The sequence below is a fragment of the Dermacentor andersoni genome, chromosome 4 (genome assembly GCF_023375885.2).
Source record: "Dermacentor andersoni chromosome 4, qqDerAnde1_hic_scaffold, whole genome shotgun sequence".
Taxonomy (NCBI): domain Eukaryota; kingdom Metazoa; phylum Arthropoda; class Arachnida; order Ixodida; family Ixodidae; genus Dermacentor; species Dermacentor andersoni.
Window position 1 is genome coordinate 124,594,985 of NC_092817.1, and position 16,099 is coordinate 124,611,083.

The window sequence follows — 16,099 nt, forward strand, 5'->3', positions numbered from 1 at the left end:
AAGTAATAACTACTACTTGGTCTGTGTTCTCGTCAAGGCCATTGTCAGAACCATTTAACAATAACGTTTCCCTATACTGTAAGCACAAGTGAAATGTTCCGCATGGTTCACAAAAAGGAAAAATTCTTGTTTACCTGACTTTAGCACAAAACTACAATGGAATCCCATATGAAGCTCTCATAAAGAAGGCTTCAAAGTTTAAGAAAATTTCATCCTGATAAGGAGTTCAATTGACCAATGCTTTTCCGGGACAGTAGCTTTACCATCTGAGCGAACCAGGCGGTTTAGCTGAGCGAGGCCAAATTAATAGAAAACCCGAACCACACGAGCACAGAATACGGCAAATCGGTTTTGTGGGGTTCTTTCTGAGAAACCCGCATGGGTTTCCTTTGTAGCTTTGTGCTACATTCAGGTGGATAATTTTTTCCTCTCATGAATGCTCCTCCACCTTGCGAGCCTCTGCAGAACTGTTTTGAAATGTTCCACATGGTTGCTGCAATTAATGATGATTGAACCATGATTTCAATGCGAGTGTCCTGCACCTCACCAAAAACGCATCCAAAATACACCCCATGTAGTTGTTGTCTTGTAGAGGGGCAGCACCTGAAGACCTGCACCAGATCATGTGGCTGTAGCTGGTGTGCCACATCCAGGGGACAATAGCACCAGTTGCAACTTCACCACCCTGGAGTGCCACCTCCACAAACAAGGCAGGCTCAGGCTAGAGTTGTCATTGTTGATTGATTGATTTGTGAACATCCCAAAGCAACACTGTGGCTTTTGGAAATGTCACAGTGGAGGGCTGCGAATTAATTTTGACCACCTGGGGGTTCTTTATAATATTCACATAAATCAAAGCATATATGAGTGTTCTTGCATTTCGCCTAGATCAAATCCAGACACAGAGGCCAGGAACCGAACCCACGACCTTGTTCTCACTAGCTGAACACCCATAGAAACTGAGCCACAGCTATAGGTAGTTGTCATTGTTTTTGGTATTCATTAAATACATCTCTGATACACACTATGGGGAAGTGGCCAAGGATCGTATGCATTACTTTTAATGACAACCACAAATACATTTCCAGGGCTGTTAGCAATGAATAGAGCTATCTTCGTTTCCACTATTGCGCATTGGCGCACAAGCGAGAAATCAGGTGTGCTCAATTGCCGGGTTGATGAGGAAGGACTGAGAAGTGATTTGCCTACCACAGTGCTCCCTGGACAGCAGAGGAAAGGTTGGGATTATGTACACACAAGATGACAAATTAGACAAGTAAATTTTGTAAGACTATCAAGGTATTCATTCATAACTAGAATGAAATGCTGTTACCCTGCACAATGCCTTTGATTACAAAGACAGCAACAAATGGGTGAACATAAGCTTGGTGTGACTAGCAGATTCGTGGCACACAAGCAGAAGAGAAACACAAGAAGAAGCTGGGAAACGATACCGTGAATGGCCACAGGGAAACAGGTGTGAACAGACACGTTAGAGCATACGACACATCTCGTCATCAGTGCTCATTTCCTCTCTTGAGGCCATCCAGAGCCGTTCAGCTCATTTTACTTACTCCAATTATTTTTGTACTTCCAGTGCATCTGCAATGAAGTCTTCCCTTAACCTTCCTGATCTATCTTGCAGAAGAGCAGTTGACCGTCTGTCTTTTTCATAAAATCTTTTTCACTAACCATGACCTCAAAAACGCTCTCTTTACCGCGCCTTCCTAACATGGTGCCTGCGTGCACCACCGATTTATTTCGGGCCCAATAAGTGTTGATTCATCATCATCACGTGTTGATCATCGATTTAAAGTTGAAGCGCGAGTCATGCATAAATAGCTGACGCACTTGACTTGTCGATCAGATTTTGACGATTGTGTTCACTGCCATCGTCGTGCTTTGAGTGTTACTTGCATTTCTGACTACAGCTTTGGCGCTGTCTAGTTCTTCACCATCACCACAACATGACAATGCTACATCATTAACTCTTTCAAGTGCTGTGCCTGAGTAAGGCTGTGTCGCCATTTCAGTTCACTCTTTGCCCTTCCCGACATAATTCATGCATTTAACTGTTGTCTACTGGAAGCACTATCTACAAAGAAGTTGGCTTAACTGAAATTCCATAGCAGCTCTTGCTTTTTATATGGCAGGCAGCATGATAAAGCTTACCCATCTTAAATCTGTCGGTGCTGCTTATGTCCACGCCCAGGCCCACAGCTATCGTTTTCCGGCATTGTGAGCAGACACAAGAAGCTCTGGCAATTTTTAAATGATGCAGAAATCCAAGAGCTTCTTACTATTTGTAGGGCTTTTATATCGACTATGAAGTGTGTTCGAGTGGCAATGATGGTGACGAAGAGACGAAACTATTACCTAGCATAGTTACTTATTTTTGCTTGAATATCCAGATAACAAAACTTTGCAAAATCTTAAGCAACATTTTACCATAAACACCACCTGAATCTAAAGCCTGCTAACATGTGTTACACTCAGACAGAAATTGAATCTCATACACTTAGGAAAAAGCTCTGCCACACAGCATGGTGGAAACGTCTGGCGCCCAGATAGCTAAAAAGGCATTAGGAGTGTGAATACCGTAAGCTTGAGCATGGTGGCACATTCCACCTCCCTGTTTAAAAATAGAAGCAGTCATCATAAGCGCACTCATTCCAAATTCTCGGGTGAGCAACCAGCACCACTATCCCAAGCCTTCTCTTTCAACACTACCGTGCTCCACTCCCGAATGATTTGTTCTAAGTTTGAACTTTTGTACAAATCGTAAAATTTGGTGCGCACCCAGCAAATACTAATCATCCACACCAGCAAGGAAAACTTCAAACACCTTCTAACTTACTTTTACTGGCTGCCACTAGAAGTGGAGGGAAACAAGGCCAACACAATCTCGAGGGGTTGGGGAGGGGGATGCTTCGAATAAAGGTCACTGGTGAATCTCCACCCTATGTACATATGGTACAACAGGGTTTATGCTGTATATATATGGCATATGTAACGTCTATAAATTACTCTCCTGAGAGACTCCACAGCCGAAGTTTTGCCTTCTTTGTCACCCAGCCAAATGGATGCCTACGCCAGCATTTCCAAAATGTCGCCTAGTTTTGGCACAAAGAAGTCTGGCAGTTCGTTGTGCTTCCCTTCGGACACCAGCTTGCGCACATCGTCCAGGTGATGGATGCCAGAGCCCACAAGCAGTGTCTTCATGCCAGCTCGACATCCCATAAGGATGTCCGTGTTCAGCCTGCAGATACACCGATACACTGATCAGTGTGTGCCAACCAGGCTACTTTTCACTTAAAAGTGGTCCCATCGTCAAAATTTCAGCTCTATATTGTTCAGGCTTTTTCTTTCTTTACTGGGTTATTTCAGTTTTCATGACATCACAAGCCAATGGCAGAATGCCAGGCACTAATTTCAGTCTTGAACATAGGGTCATCTTGCAGCACATTTGACAAAGATCTCCGTGGCTAGAGTTTCTCAAATTTTTACCCACTGGGGACACCTTTGACCTACTTACACACTATTCAGAATCGTCTCAAGCGTGTATAATAAAGTGAAACTTTCTCTGCCTCTTATTCCCATAGTGTGCGGACGGCTGTCTGGACAAGTAAACAGGTAAAACTGGGCCCATCCTGGGGACTGTGTAATCAAAGGTGACAATCCGGTGGGCTGATCCTGATAGGAGTGCACGGTATGAATCCTCGAATGAGCTTTAATATGGTTTGTAATGGGAGCTGATCCTGAAGGCAGTGCATTATCACAGAACCCACATGCCTCATAGCAAACCCCAGTAGAGGTAATTTAACAATAATTATTGTTAATTATTATAATACTTATTATATATTATAATTATTATGACAATAATTATTACATTGGGTCATTTAAATGTCAGATAGTTTCTTGAAAGGGCCATGACACCAAATTGTTCGGCTTGAATTATGTATGCATGTTAAACTGTATGCGTTTCACAGCAAGTGGACAAAATCTGAGCATGTTGATGTGCTAGAAAACCTTACAGCAGTCTGGCAACACTGACGAAAGACAAAAGAAGGTGCATTCTGTGTGATGTTATTTTCGTATGAGTGCTTTAGCGGTCAGCGCGAAAATCTCAACAGGTGTTCGCCGTCACAATGCAGCGACGACACCCTTGCTGCACTATCTGCTAGATGCCAGAGCGTGCGGAGCAAGGAGTTTGGCACAGAGCAGGCTTGGTTTGGGAATATTTCGGAGCAGACGATGCAGCAGTGGCCCCGCACTTCTTGACGTCACAGAAGCTATGCAAAATGGAGGTTGCAGTCAGTGGGATGGACCCAGAGGCAAATTCGAGTTTTATGTGGGTGTGTATAACCATACTGGCCCGTACCCTCAGTTGTAGCGATAAAATGAGAATAGTTGGACAACCACGTCATGGCCTTTTTAAAAATATGAGGTTATAATGAATTTCATAGGCTTTAATATTTTGAAGAAATGAAGATTGTGTGCTTATCACTCCTTTGTTTTCGCTAAAATATTGCAACAAGATTGCATGTTTTGATATGCATCGCTCAACATCCCACTTGGCATGTTCACTTGTCTGGCTTGTTTGAGAAAGAAAAGAAAGAAAAATGACAGTTGTCCAATTCGCCATGGGGGAGGCACACTGTTACAGAGACGCATACCAGTTTGGCTGCGTGTCGGCAGCTATTAAAGTGCAGCTGAACCATCTAAGCAATTATGCCAAGCATTTTAATTAACGATGCAGACAAAAAAAAAGCAATCTTGTGAAATTAGAATGCTAGCAAAGCAGTGACAGCACACACATCTTCTTTCTTAAGTTGTTAGAATAAAAATGCAGGTATGTGCACATCACCCACGGTCTGGCATCAACATGAAATGCAACGCAATAAAGTCCGAATTCTAGCTAGTTAAATTAGGCAGCATATTTACATGAGACAGTGCTAAGGACAGGAGGAGTAAGTGTGTGTGTTGGCGTCTTGCACGTACCATCCTAAACATGAAAGGTCATGCTTCATGCTGGAAGTCAAGGTGTTGATGTTACGTCCCTAGTTCAGCATCAGTTCTGTTTCACATGTTTCATCTGAATTAATGTGGGCAGTGCGATTTATCACTGATAGGTGACCACAAATCTAGCGGGGTCTCTAGAGGGGTCCCCTCATATGCCTAAACTCCCCAAGGTGTGCAAGGAACGTTACTCTAAGGTTCTGTGCGCATGTGTCCATGTCTTTGTAGAGTACGGTCGACTCTTAAAGAGAACACAAAATTGCATGCAAGCCAACATAATCAGAATATTTCATTCACTTCATTAGGAGTAAAAACTTGAGATAATGCACTAGGTAAAAATGTATTGATGGAAAATGTGTTTCCAGGCCTTCAGATCAAAACCATTTCCACAGGGTTGGCCAGATTTGAGAAGCCAAGACCACACTGGGAAAAATCCTGTCCTAAATTAATCAATTACTGCCTATCAGACGAGTATGCATTGGAATTTATGATAAGTTACTGCATGTGCAATGAAAAAGGGTTGTTGGCTCTGCCACTTCTAATAGGAAACATTACTTGAAGCTCATTTCTAATTTTGCTACTGAAATAAACGAGTGAATGTTTGTGTAAGCTTGCTCACACATTGAATTTCTCATGCACAGTATTGCCTCAGGCTTAGCTCAAAAAAAAAAAAATATATATATATATATATATATATTCAATTTTTTTTTAGCCCAGCCTGTTCATCAGGTAGCCACTGATTTGAGTGATAAAATTTTCAAAGTTAAAACAAAAGATTTTTAACAGGATGAAAAGAGATTAAATGTCGAAAATGTTCATCTTAAACATTTTTGTGCGCAAACAAACATTGGCCGAAAATATGTTCCACATCTGCTGCCATGGCCATGAGGTAGCATTGGCTAACACTCTCAGGGCTAGGATTCGTACACAAATACCAAGAAAGTGGGCGGGGGGCAGGGGGATACAGCCACTACCACAGTTCATGGTAGAGCATTGCATGCATCATGTGAAGATTGTGGGTTCAGCTCCCACCGGCAGCAACTGAAGTTGTCTCTTATTCAAGTTTCGTCTCCCTTTTCCTTAATCAATGTTTCAAATAAAAAAAAACACGGTTAATTTTCCTCATGCTTTCCGTCTTCTAAGGCAATATGAGAAATACTGGAAGTAGGCTTTTACACATTATCAGGTTGTCCTACACAAGATGGCCAAACGCCCACGCACAGTACCCTCAAGCAGATGTCAGGCTTGCATACAGAGAGTATGTAGCACAGAAAGGATGGTTGCAAGAATAACAGCACCAGTTTGTGTGCTCCTGCTATATTTTCATTTTCAAGGCAACATCCACTACCTTGTGTGAGTCAAACTGCGTGTGCGTAGTTTTGCACATCCCCTGTCAATAACAAAAAGAATTGAGCCTCTTGTTTCCTCCTGATTCTTCTCGTGCAACAGTGCAATGGGACCTACATGTCAAAAACACTACACGACTTTGCTGTATGTAGACACGAGCTTTATGAAGGAAAATATCATATGCACGACTCCTTGTATCTCAATTGCGCTTCACTTGGACAACTGTTGTACTACTGAAGTCAAAATTTCACTGCGCACAGCATTTGAGGGGGAAAGAACACGCAGGTTTTATAAAACCAGTATGATGAACGCAGACCTGATAAGAAGCACAGCGGCAACCCTACAGAACTCAAAGGTTTCCAAGAAACCACAGTCAATAAACCTTTCGCAAGAGTGTGCCTGGCCAATTTTTTTTTACAGCCGGCCAGCTAGTCCACAGGCAGTCTGCTACATTGTGGTGTTGAAAACAGCCAAGAATGTGCAAGTACATGCAAAACAAACAGTGCTGAGACCTTCATTTACTTGGCTGTTCTTCCGATTCCCTGCACTTGTGGTCTAGCAGTGCAACCCCTTCCGCTTATCAGATTCAGCTGACAGCACGTTAGCAACCACCCTCTAAGCCAAAACAACATAAACAGCAATTAGAAAAGAAAAGCTAACAGTCGATGGTTATGTTTCCACCACAGTTTACAGTTGTGAAGATTGGCAGGCACCCCCTTTTAAAGCTCTGCTTGGCAAAGGATAACAGTGAAAGTTGATCAGCAGCAAGGATTTGGCACGCTCAACAGAGCAGCCTAGCAAGTGACAGTTGCACTTGTGGGGACACTCAACTCTCTTGTGTCCCCCAGCAGTTGCCTTCCCTGCATGACACACACACAACAGTGGGAGAAGGTATTGTAGTTACGGAGGGAGACGGCGCAAGTGTTCTGATGCGGGTGCAAGAGAAACTTGCTCCCTCCTCCTCTTCGATGGGACACTGCCAGACGCCTTGATCGGCGGCCAACATGGGTGAACATTTGCCCAGTAGCCTTGTTTAGCGAGTTGATCTTCCTCAATTCCTCAGTCGCTTCCAGTGGGGATTATTCATTGTACTTATGTCGGCTATCTGGCATTGTCACATAAAAACAATAAATACCCTTTTTGTATGTTTGTACTCATCTGCGTTATTTCATTTGTTGCTAAGAGCACTTCAGATACTGCGTAAAGTAGTATACTGTGTTCAGGCACACATACTGCCACCCATTTGAAAGTGTGCTCAAAGACAAAGCACTGTTGGAGGACCTTGTTGTTGCACGCATTGCTGAGAACTGATGGAATACACAGAAGTAAGTCACAGTGTTTTGCAGAAATATTACCTGTCTCCAATCATGAGTGTTTTTGCAGGCACCAGGTCCGGGCAACTGTACTTGATGCAATCGACCATGTGCTGCTCTGGTTTTCCGAGAACTATGGGCTTACGCATAGCGGCCGTGGAGACTGCTGCTAGCATACAGCCTGAGCCTGCGAAACACAAAAGATTTGAAATCAAAGTAATTGTACAAATACTTTTCCTTAATGAAAAGTGTTGCATAATGCTGCACCACAAGTCATAAATTACGACTAGAACAAGTGACAAGCACTTAGTTACAAATGATTAGATAGTGAGCTGATAAGGGCACCAACTAATCAGCCATAACAGAAGCTTTGATAAGTATAACTGTAAGAATCTGTAAATCATTAATTTGTAGCGCAAGCCATCATGGTTATACATCATAAAACATCAGCAATCATATGAATATTCAAGATAGGAAATACCAATTAAATACTTATACTTTATATCAAAGTACTCATTTTTTTTATTCAGTTATGACTATATATGTGTAAAGCTACTATGACCATACTACTATGACCATACTACTATGACCGTACTGATCAAAGCTTTACTTCTCAAGATTACAGAGTACGAGAAAATGACAAATGCAACAAGAACTGAAGGAGCAGTCTTCAAGCTGTGCAGAGGATGGTTTCTCTTGTTAAAAGGAAAAAAAAGAAGAAAGCTTAAATCAGTTTCCTAATGTGTTAAAAAATAAACAAAAAAAATTGTCATTGATCCTATGATTTAGAAAGGTATAATCAAAAGAGTCTCGTACATTTTGCTGCACAGCTGAAAAATGCAGACAGTCATTAGATTATGTTATATATGTTGAAGAAGCCATAAATTGAAAGCATATACAAGAGCTGACACAACCACCTAATGCTTCCTTTGTTATATTATCTTTTCACTTACAAAAGCATAATGTGTGGTACCTACTGCATGCCTGCTTCTTCACCTTTGAACAGCGCAAGAAAAAAATAGGAAGTCGGGGGGGAGGGGGGTGCAGAAAAGCAAGACAAGAGAGTGCTATTTTGCGTTGCAGTTTCGCTGCTTCTTACTGTTCAAAATTAGGGAAAACAAAGAAGCCCAACCTTCAATGCCTCTGTGTAATTGCATTTGTGTCGCAGCCAATTGCATTATCTTCATCTGTGCACTCAACTCTAAAATACGTCGCTTTTTGTATAACACGGTTCTTCTGGAGGAGCTTACGCCCAACATGGAAGCCAACTGAAGCTGCATCAAAAGTAAATCGATTGACTGCACAGTAAAGAGATCAGCTATTTCCATGGTTAAGCTAAAAGGCACTCTTGTTAATGTTTCACCGCAATGTCCCTGAAATGCAGGCAATAACAATGTTTTTTTTTAGAGTGTTGTATTGCGTTTTTCTTGCTTTTCCATCTTATTCTCCCATTTTCTTCAACAGATGTATAATGCAGCCGTGCAACTTATGCTTTTGTAGGCTGTCAGTGCTGTGCTCTGTGAATTCTTTTCTGTCCTTTTTTTTTTATCTTCGTTTTCGCATTGTGAAGTTGTAGCTACAAGCTCAAGTTCTGATGCTACTGCATCTATTCCCAGCAGTGGAAAAAGACAAAATATGTTGTTCAAGGCTTGCACTGAGGCTAGTTGTAATGCATTATTGGGTCGAAACAGCCCTGCAGAGGTTTACAAGACAGTCAACAGGGGCCCTTACATGAACGAGAAAGCGCTTTCTTGTTCACGTACACTTCTTGTTGTGTGTCTCGTGAGCCAGTGCAGCACGTCTCCTTTGCACACTTTCTGCGTGTTTCGTGCACATATTGCAAGACAGCCTTGTGCTGCCCGCCTTCTATATTTTAGCACATGCACTGACCTGGTACAACGATGTCCTTGTTGGAGCAAGGGTACGTCTCGTCTGTGTTAGTGGCAAGGAAGAGGCAGTCCTTGTCTTTCAGGTAGGTCGCAGCCCTCATGCACTTGTAGAAGCTAATGTGCTCATCAAAGCCACAGACGACAGCTTTTACCTGCGTCAGAAACATGGGCACCTGCTATTCAACAAAGGTCAAAATGACTGAAAGAAAGGCAGTTTGACAATACTATGAATTCATTAAGCAAAGTGACTGAATTATGGTATTAAATGTCCCAGAGCAAAGCAGGAGCTATGAGATATATCGCAACTGGGTGGGGGTGAGGATCGCAGTAGTGTCGACCACCTAAATTTTTTTAAATTTTACTTTGACTAAATTGGTTATAAATAAGTAGCACACACTAATAAAGCAACCTTGGCAAAGCTACAGGGCTGGCAATTATCTCATTTTCTTATCAACACCCTTTAAATAGCACTTGAGTGGACGTCTGATGAACAGCAGATATGATGCACGTCACAGACCATGGCCTTCGAGATCTTTAGCATGCTGTGGGTACTGCCATCACCCGGAGCTCGTGTCCAGGAGTCGCACTGGCTCTCAACATTCTGGGCTCTGTGTCATCAATGGCGAGGCAAAACAGTGGCAATATTTTTTGTTAGATTCAGCATAAAGAATGTGCATCTTTGGATCCAGTCCTATTTCAGCTGCAAAGTTTTTCATGGAAGCTGCACCATGTCTGCACTGTCTGAAACTAGGCTTTCTATGCAGTCCCAAATGTTGCTGCAGTTGGCCTTTGATGTGCATTTAAAGCTCAGTGCAGGAGCATTTTTTGCGTCCTGCTAACATGAAATTGTGGCCACTACAGTGAGGAATTGAACCAACGACCTTGTTCTTGGCACCAGAACGTCATCACCACTGAGCCACCGTAGTGAGTCCCAAGTAATGGGACAGTGACTAAGGGCCCCATATTGCGAAGCAATTACTGTCAGTGATACACTCAGGCCCCCTTTAAAGCTACTGTCATCCCACCCATTTAAAGATTTATTAAACATTTGCACAGTTGCAAATGCAACAATATTTAATAGTGCTCAGTAATTACCAAGGCTTAGAGTCAGAGGTGCTCGGGAGGGCCACGCCCTCTCCACCACACCTTATTAATTAATTTATTTAAGTTTACCTTACAGGCCCAAAGGGCATTGAGTAAGGGGGTTTAGTTACTACAATGAAAGCACAAGCACACACTGATAAGGAATGCGGTTACAAAGCAAGCGAACAAGAAAATGCAACGCAAGAAAATAAATTACAAAATATAAAAGAAGATTCCAACACAAGTAAAAAAAACAGAAAAACGCAACACAAAGGACTGCATTTAAGAAATAAGCATTAAAAGAGCATTTGACTGCAAGTGAAGAAGGAAACACAACACATTTCAACATAAACAAAGTAAAAACTTAGATTATGGGGTTTTACATGCCAAAACCACTTTCTGGTTATGAGGCACGCTGTAGTGGAGGACTCCGGAGATTTCGACCACCTAGGGTTCCTTAACGTGCGCCTAAATCTAAGTACAAGAGTGTTTTCGCATTTCGCCCCCATCAGTAAAGTAAAAACTTAAACAACGAAACCATGTTACGATGCTATTGCAAAAAATGTACCTCGAGCATGTGGGAAAACGTATTCAGGTTATTATCAGACTATATGAGGGGGCCTGTTCCCCTCTCACGAGCGAATATTCCCATCCTCTGGAGAGTGAAGTGAGTCTAGGTTAAGAATGATGGGCTATGCAACAGTGATGGCATGTACGGCGAATGACAGATTAATTGGCTAAATATTCAAATTAGCCTATTCACCATTTCAATTTTTTTTTCAGGTACATACATACACACACACAAATAATGACCAGCCAATGTATACATAGCAGGCCCCATATGTATGTTAATTTCTCTTCTGTATAAAAAAGAATAATTAAGGTCGACCCCTGATCTTTACTGGGCCAGGTGACGACTCACCATGTTCTGAAGATTGCTATATAAGACTAGGGGCAGCTCTAGCTGTTCTTTTTCGGGAAGGACTTTCGACCTATATTCAGGCTTACACAGTACTTCAGGCTTATGCAGTATTTTTAATAGTAACAGTTAATCTTCATTATGCTTGCCTTGGCTTCATTGTCTGTTTGCTTCATGTGGTTGTTACAGAAAATTGAACCCCTCGGTTCTTATTCACTTGACTTGCTGCTCTTCACGTGGCTGTTTATGTCAAAATTAACAGAGCTATGCAGCAGTAGGGGGCCTTATGAGAACAGTAAAGCACTAGTAATATAACCATCGGCAAGCTCCAATTTCAAGACCGCGGCAGCACCGTCCGTATCAAGTGGTTCCCGGCGCACGCCGGCGAGTGTGCTTCCTCACCGAACCACAACGAGACGGCCCATTCGGCGGCGCGAGCGCTTACCTTCCGCGCCCCCGAGAGTGACCGTTCCGTGTGGTGGTTCGAAACCAAGGACAGATTGACTAGTTATGCCGAAGTAACCAAGTGTTACCGCTTAGCTCGACGGACAATGCCGCCTCCCCACCCGGCACTCAGTCGGGAGGAGGCCGTAATCCTAAGACAAATACAGACCGCGTCACTCCTCGCCCCCGCAATGCTGCACGTGCTTCACCCAGAGCTCTATCCGAGTGGGCTGTGTGGTGTTTGTGCAGCGGGTCCGGCGGACCAATGGCACATCATGTGGGACTGTGCCAGGTTCCCGACGGCAGCTACCTCCAAGACTTACCCGCCAGAACTTCAAAGTGCACTGCAGTCTACAGACAAGGACTCACAACTATGGGCCGTCCAGCAGGCCCGGGGTGCGCTCGAAAAGCACAAGCCTCGTGACCCACTACAAACGGGCCCAACGGGGCTAGTGCAGAGTAGAGTATAACCCCGGGTCGACGCTTGGCCAGCGTCACGACTCGTTAAATCGTCGTTTGCCGGCACTTTATTAAAGTTATTCCTATCCTATCCTATAACCATAGCTGCATCTTGGTTAGCATCTCCTGAGAGAAAGTTATAAAAACAGCAGGTACCTATATTTGGTAAAGTCTGTCCTAAAACCAGAAATTACCATGAGTAGCAAAGAAACGATTAAGGTTGGGCTAAGTGTTCATTCACCTCTTAACTATTTGACAAGACCAAGCCCGAGCTGTACTCATTCTAGCTGTTTGTACCAATATTGCCAAAGAGGAGCCGTTCTTGTCCAGGCCACAGTATCTTCTGCTTTGCTAGTCACAGACAAGCCGCACTCATCAGCTCGGATCAAGTAATGCGTTTCAGTTCTGACACTAAAGCATACTCTTTGCTGCTTTGAATTTATTTTGTTACAATCTATTCACATAATTATGCTAAAATATACAAATACATTCCCAGGGTTCTGTGTGCCAAAAGAATAAGATATGATTATCAGGCGTCCTATAGTGGGGGACTCAGGATACAACGTGAAATAATCTGCTGGAATACAAAAAAAAAAAAAGTAAATGTATGATTTTCTACAAGGTAAATGTGGAATTACAAGGCCGAAAAAAAAAAAGGCTACACAAAAGTGACACAGCACACGGCTTACAAATACTCTCTTTAATTGAGAGCTTTACAACACCCTCACATGTTTTTTTGTCACAAGCAATCACGCTACAATATGTGCCATACACGAGCTGGTGCTAATAACCCAGGTCTTTCCTGTCCAGCAGAAGGAACACGCAGCTGCAGCCGGTTCAGAAAAACCATAAACATGTTTTGCAAGATACTTCACGACACCCTCGCAAAAACTACTGCAATCGAATTTGCTATCTTACGCCGGGCTCCATCTTCACCTCTTCCAGACAAAACTTCAGCCAGTCTGGACCAGTGGTCTCTGGCTGAAAACAAAAGCAAAATGAACTGCATTGACCATAGCAAAATATTAATTTCAACTGTCAAACCATCATATGACACTAAATACAATATCAAAGTAGCCTCTTTCAGGCCAGACAGTTGAGAATCCACAGTAATGCTGGTAGCATTTGTCAGTTACGTCATGTGGAGACGATATATACGTACAATGTTTGAACATTGCATGGTTTCTCATATGTAATGTGGTCTTGCTTTCAAAGGCAGCTATTTATTAATAAATTCAATACAACTGCGAGATTTATTGAAAGTTATCTCAGCATAAAAAGATAGTGTTAGCATAAAAAAATACTGTCTACAAGCCCTCAAGCTATATCTCAGTGGTAATTGATGGCAGTCACCCCTCACCTGCTGACTAGAGAAGAGTTTTAAGTGGGTGTTCCATTTAACAGTGAAACACTAAAATATATATCACAACTACACTAAAAGTGGGGCCAAACACGTAAATGTCCTGGTATTTTATTTCCTGTCATATTTACAAGGCGAGCCTTCCTGGGCTAATCATTCATCGTATAAGCCACATAACACAGCTATTCCTGCAATATAGGCAGCTGCAATGGATGCATCGCAGTGGTACATCGCCATCACAGATACTCTGAAACTTGCAATTCCCAAAATTGCTTCGTGACAAATCCAGGTTTTGCAGGTAGCAAAACCTATGTGTGTGCTAGCATAGGCATCACCACAAGTTTTAGAAATCAGTGACCATATTTCTTTTTGCTGCGAAATGCTCCTGTAGGTGGACAGATACTCTCAGGCTTGGTCTGTACAGTTGGATGGAACCAGCTGAAAGCGGCTCAAATTGTCAATTAGTATAATGCATTCCCTTTCTGCTTATTTTATTACAGTAGGAAAACATCTAGTGTGTGTGCGCGCGTGTGTGTGCGTGTGTGTGTGTGTGTGTTTATTGGCGGTTCTTCGATGGGCTTTGAACCCTGACCATTAAAAATTGCATGGCGAGGTGTAGTGTAAGGCTATAGAGGATTTCTATTGGCAATTAAAAATGCACAATTACTGCGAGACCTCTGATGAGATATAAGAGATTCAGGAGTCCTATATAATTTCAATTTGTGGTGTTTATATTCCATTTTCTGCACTGACTGCTTGATGCACAACCGGCATCAAGAGCAGCGCAAGTAATCAAAATAATGCACTCGATCATGTCAGACGAAAATAGAGATTAACGATATGTACGTACGCCGATGGGCAGGGTCGTAAATCCCGCTTCAGTGAGTTCATCGTAAAGACCAAAGGTGCCAACGAGATAAATTTTTCCGGTGAAATTCACGTGCTTCAGGTAAAGCACTACGCAGTACGGCGCCGTAATTATTTCGTCCTGTCGGAAAAAACCAAGCACATAAATATACCATTCGAAGTTCGCACTGAGCAAAGTGCGGCGAAACTTTCGGCGCCTTACAAGGCTCGCCTCGAACTTCAACTGATGCATCTTGCTGAGGTACCCGTGTCGCGACTTCGAGCTGTTGTTGGTCACGTAGCGCACTTTTTTACCCTGCGCAGGAAACAATCAGCGCGAGCTGTCACAGGAACTCGCCGTGAACGTACGGCCCGAGACTTACAAGTTTTCGAAGCAAAGATAGCGCTTCTGACGAGCCAGGGATGGGATTATTTGCCCGCCACAAGACGCCTGTAAAAAAACAGAGCGAAAGACAAACATGTTCATCCTCGGATGAATGAAACCTCTTTCGAAATTGCTGCCGGAAAAGGACGACCAGCGAAACCTCAAGGGCACGGGCAATGTTTCGTTAGCAAGCTTCGCGAATCGCGATTCTTGCCGGCACAAGTGTTTGAGAAGAGGTGTTCCAGCCACTTACCATCACAATCCACGAGCACATACGTAATTGAATTGATCAACTCATTCTTCAGAATTTCTTTCGTAAGCAGACGACAGCGACCCAAATCAGCCATTTTTGTTGTGACGCGTGATCACGTGACAATAGTGACGTATTTGACTCCTCACAATGTCAATACGAATGCCATCAGAACGTAACTGCCACATGAGGCGTCCAGCGAGGATAGTTTAGAAACCTGCCATGAGTAACTACTTAAGAGGAAAAAACGAAATCACGAAAGAAACAATTTATGATAACTCAAAAGGAAGCTCAATACTTTTCGAAGCGAGATCAAGGGAGGTATTCTGTAAGCGTCCACCTACTGTACTTCTCCATTTTGTGCTCCATTTCGTGGTTCCTGCTAAAGCGCAGCCCAGCCAATCAGCACTTCAACAGAAGACGAAATGGACAAGCCCACTAGGTGGACTCTTACAGAATACCAAGCCCAGCGAGCCGCTCACGCCAGTGGAGCCCTGGACTAGAGGCCCCTACCATGGGACTTCAAATTTATTTTATTTCATAAAATTTCTCTCTCTCTCTTCCCCAGGATGCCTTAGAACACGCACCTATAAAGCGAGATATAAGAACGAAGCATGTGCTTGCTGCAGTAAAGCTAGGCAAACGATGGAGCATGTTTTATTAGAATGTGAAGATCACAGAGTTAACCAACTCTATGGTGAAGATACCTGCCCAGCTGTCGATTTAGGCACCACTGGACTCTTTGAAATCCTTGGGTTTAGCGAGAACAGGGGGAAAGTAAACAC

At 43.0% G+C, this 16,099-nt stretch overlaps 1 protein-coding gene across 1 annotated transcript; it reads right to left on the reverse strand.

Annotated features, from left to right (window-relative positions):
- Positions 1–2,842: 2,842 nt before the first annotated feature.
- LOC126537586 (glycerol-3-phosphate phosphatase-like) lies at positions 2,843–15,432 on the reverse strand. Its single transcript, XM_050184715.2, has 8 exons — positions 15,318–15,432; positions 15,063–15,130; positions 14,903–14,995; positions 14,684–14,821; positions 13,392–13,454; positions 9,570–9,720; positions 7,722–7,866; positions 2,843–3,259 (listed from the first exon to the last, which is right to left on the reverse strand). Exons 1-8 carry the CDS (start codon positions 15,409–15,411, stop codon positions 3,088–3,090), a joined length of 924 nt encoding a protein of 307 aa, XP_050040672.1. The 5' UTR covers positions 15,412–15,432; the 3' UTR covers positions 2,843–3,087.
- Positions 15,433–16,099: the final 667 nt, after the last annotated feature.